This window comes from Cyrtonyx montezumae, unplaced genomic scaffold, assembly GCF_038088225.1.
Source record: "Cyrtonyx montezumae isolate F1298 unplaced genomic scaffold, pur_monq_1.0 scaffold_0, whole genome shotgun sequence".
Lineage (NCBI taxonomy): Eukaryota > Metazoa > Chordata > Aves > Galliformes > Odontophoridae > Cyrtonyx > Cyrtonyx montezumae.
The window spans coordinates 51,642,857-51,646,895 of NW_027071824.1; the positions used below are offsets into that span (position 1 = coordinate 51,642,857).

At 48.4% G+C, this 4,039-nt stretch overlaps 1 protein-coding gene across 1 annotated transcript; it reads right to left on the bottom strand.

Moving 5' to 3' along the window:
• Positions 1–320: 320 nt before the first annotated feature.
• GPR6 (G protein-coupled receptor 6) lies at positions 321–1,724 on the bottom strand. Its single transcript, XM_065736945.1, has one exon. It carries the CDS (start codon positions 1,722–1,724, stop codon positions 738–740), a length of 987 nt encoding a protein of 328 aa, XP_065593017.1. The 3' UTR covers positions 321–737.
• Positions 1,725–4,039: the final 2,315 nt, after the last annotated feature.

A 4,039-nucleotide genomic window follows, 5' to 3' on the forward strand; every position in this document is an offset into this window, starting at 1 on the left:
GCCTACTTGCCTGGGCCTTTTGATACTTTTTCACTAGAGAATAATTAGGAGTTTATTCTCTTCTTTGCTCTCTCTTTTTCAGAGGGAAGAAGAGAGCAAACAAACAAGAAAGCAGAAGGGTTCTTTTCTTGGTGCAATATTTCATCTCCATAGTAAATGATGATTTCTTTAAGTGGAATTGCATGGCAAGCTTTCAAAAGTAAACAAAGGAACTTTGCTTACCTGGAAAATTTTCCATCTCGCTTATTTCTAAAATTATGTGAACACACAATTTTATTTTTTCATCTTAAATGTTTTTATTTGTGTACAAAATGTTATTATTTATCAGTATTATGCAGAAGGGATTGTTGCACACATTCACACATACATCCCCTCCTCCCAACACATACACAGTTACAAATATAACACAAAAAACAACTTTCTTTCATTCTGCCCTTCAGAAAGGCAACACTGTTCTGGCAGATCAGCAGCTAGAAATAAGGTGCTATAATTAAGCTGTATCAGAACATCTTCACTTTACAAATGTGATGTGCAAATTTATGTACAACCACATTTTTTTTCACAGAACTGAAAAGTTTATACCCTGAACACTTTCAAAGATACAAACATGTATAAAGTGCTAATATTTAAGCATGTTTTCAATGACTTCACAACAGAGTTTGAAGTTTATAACAGGCACTGTAATAATTCACTAAGTAGATTGTCACTTGGTGCAGTACTACAAAAAGAAAAGTCACTCAGACATCGCTAGGGGACCGGGAGCGAAAGGACACTTTAGACTGAAAGCAGCCACAGAAGAGAACCCACATGGACCTCTGAATCTCTTGGTTTCTGTAGGCGTAAATGATAGGATTGATCATGGAGTTGTAGGTAGCAGGTAGAAGCGTGGCGTAAGTGTACACAGAAGGGTAGTCGGGATCCCCAACCACACAGTAGATAGCAAAAGGAAGCCAGCTTGCTCCAAAAGTCCCGAGAATTATAGCAAGAGTAGACACTCCCTTTTTGGTAGCAACATAGTGCGATGCAGTCAGAAAATGTTGCTGGAGAGCTATCTGATGGGCATGTCTGCAAACTATTTTACAGATTTCAATGTAGAGATGGAGCATGATGATAAAAATGAGAAAGAAAGAGGCGGACAGCAGAGTCACGTTGCTCTTGGTCAAGGGTCTGACAACGCTGCAGGCAGCGCGGTCGTGGAGGCAGTTCCAGCCCAGGACCGGCAGCAGCCCCAGGCAGAGGGAGACCCCCCATGTGCACACCAGCATAGTGTGGATGCACAGCACCGTCCTCTCTGAGTAGTACGTGAGGGCGTTGTAGAGGGAGAGGTAACGATCGACCGTGATGGCCAGCAAGCTACTCACGGAGGCGGCAAAGGAGGCAACGAGGAAGCCCACGGTGAGGAGGCTGACCGTCTCGGAACGGATCACGTACTGGAAAACAAAGTTGAGGATGAGGCCGAGCCCGGCCAGCAGGTCGGCGGTGGCCAGGCTCCCGATGAGCACAAACATGGGGGTGCGCAGGGTGGGCGAGTAGCAGATGATGGCCACCACGATGGCGTTCTCGCAGGCGATGGCGGTGCCGGAGACGCACAGCATCACGTCCCAGGGGTTGATGGCGGTGGGCGCGGGGGGTCGCGACGCCAGCTCCAGCGAGGCGTTGCCGGCGCGGGCGGGCAGCCAGGGCACCGCAGCCGCGCTCTCGTTCAGCGCCGCCGTTGGCTCCATCGCCTTCGTGGCCGCCGGTGCGGGGCAGGGGCTGTGAGAGGCGGCACGGCGGGACGCGGGGCGCGCATGCCGGGCGGGGCCGCCGCCCTGTCCGTGGTGCCCAACTCCTCTGTCCGTGGTGCTGAAGCGCTCCGTCCGCGGTGCTGAACACCGCCGCCCGCGGGCTGCGCCGCCCGAAGTTTCCCCCCGTCCCGACCGCCGCCGATCCCCGCGCTCCCGCTCTCTGCGGCTTCGCCGGCGGCTTTGGCGGGAGCGGGCGGCCGACGGGGCGGGACGGGCAGCGCGGGGATGACGTAAATGAAGGGGCGGGGGGCAACCGCTGCCGGGGCTGCGGGAGCGCAGGAATGAACGCTCTCTGTTACAGGTTGCTCCTCCTCTCTTTAGTTTCCCTCTACTTCTGTGCCAGGATGGCTCTCTGCTTCGTATGCCAGCTGCGGTGCTTTTGTAGGAAGAATACGGCATGTTTTGCTTTTGTGCGGCTCTTACTATAATGGCTCTGAAGCTGGATGTGAACTTTGTGTGCTGCTGAATATAAACGCTTAAAAATAGTACTCGAAATTGCTGTGCAGAAGAGCTCCCACCCCAGAGTTAGCAGTAGACTTAGTCCAAGCATGTGTGTTTGCTTTCCAAAGTACCTTCTCTGAAGCACCTTAAACGACAAAACCAAGTGTAACTGCTCCACACCAGCCACTACCGCAGCCACTATCAAACACACACAGCAGACAGTGCACGTCTGTGACAGAGTGGCTTTTTTTGTTATTAAGGGAACAAGCCAAAAGGTACCCTGGTCTGGAAGAACATGTCCTATACCTACTAGCCAAAAGAATGTGGAAATGCAATTATATCTCAGTTATTGGAACAGCACGCAAACCATTTAGACACGATTTTGAAAAATTCATTAGAAGAAGATGTGCTTACTGTCTTTGACAGTCCAAATAAGTAGGGCATACAGGCCTTGACACATTAAAGGTGGACACTTTTCAAGGGAATTAGAATGTCAGCTTTCATTACATCCAATACTGATCTGCATCCTGAAGGTTAAATGCTATTATCCAGACAACCTGTGGACACTTTGTATTTCTGCAGACCAACCAAGGCTTTGCACCCAAGAATTTCTCATACACAGAGTCCCAGATAATTTAGTTTAGATATGTCTGCTCTGTGCCATCTCTAAGGGTTTCATTCGGCCAGGTCTGAATATCTTTGAGGAAGACTGCCCAGCCTCTCCAGGGAGCCTGTTCCAGGGCTTCACCCTCACTATAAGTGTTCTTTTTCCTTTTGAGTAGTTGGAATTTTCTGGTACAAAAAAGACAGTGATTTCCTTGAAAGAGTCCAGCAGAGGGCTACAAAGATGATAAAGGGCGTGGAACACTTCCCCTTTGAGGAAAGGCTGACAGACCTGGGTCTGTTCAGCCTTGAAAAAAAGACTTGGAGAGGATCTGATCCACATCTATAAATATCTAAAGAGCAGGAGGCAAAGGGACGAGGCCAGACCCTTCTCAGCAGTGTGTGGTGATAGGACGAGGGAAAATGGCCACAAACTGAAGCATAGGAAGTTCCATGCAAATGTGTGCGGGAACTTCTTCACAGTGCAGTGATGGAGCACTGGCACAGCTGCACAGAGAGGTGGTGGAGACTCTGGAGATGTTCAAGACCCACCTAGGCACCTACCTGTGCAACCTGGGCTTGGGAGCTGCTTTGGAATGGGGGTTGGAATTGATGATCTCTAGAGGTCCCTTGCAGCCCCTACAATTCTGTGATTCTGTGACTCCTTTAATACAACTTGTGCACACAGCCCTTCCTCCTGTATAGATCACATACATTCTACCATGCCCAAGCAAGTGTTATAGTATCATTTATAACTGCTGCAAACGGGCTGACAAAAGGTTTAATAAAGATTTGCACATCCACATGGCCAAAGCACTTAGACATGTACCTCCATTACAGTACAAGAACTGTAGTGTTACCATACTCCTTTTGCCATATAGAGGACAAGATGCTTACGTCAACATCAGCTTGGACTGAAACTAAGACTGAGAACACCGGCATACTACTGCAGTAATGGGTGCTACAGAGAAGAGTGACAAAGTAACATCTGAGGTAGATTACAGTTTTGGAATTGCTCAGAGGAAATCCTTCAGTCTGACCCCCAGACAGAGATGGCTTATTGCAACATGAATTAAAATGACTACAACAGAATAAATTACTCCAAAAAATTGCGATGTGGATTTTAAAACATACCATTCCAACATTAGTGAGTAGGTTTGCAAATATGAACCAGGCAGGTTCCAAAACAGAACAGCAACATCTACAGC

Bases quoted from the DNA above. Each gene is read 5' to 3' on its own strand.
- GPR6 (XM_065736945.1), bottom strand. From the start codon at position 1,724: ATGGAGCCAACGGCGGCGCTGAACGAGAGCGCGGCTGCGGTGCCCTGG.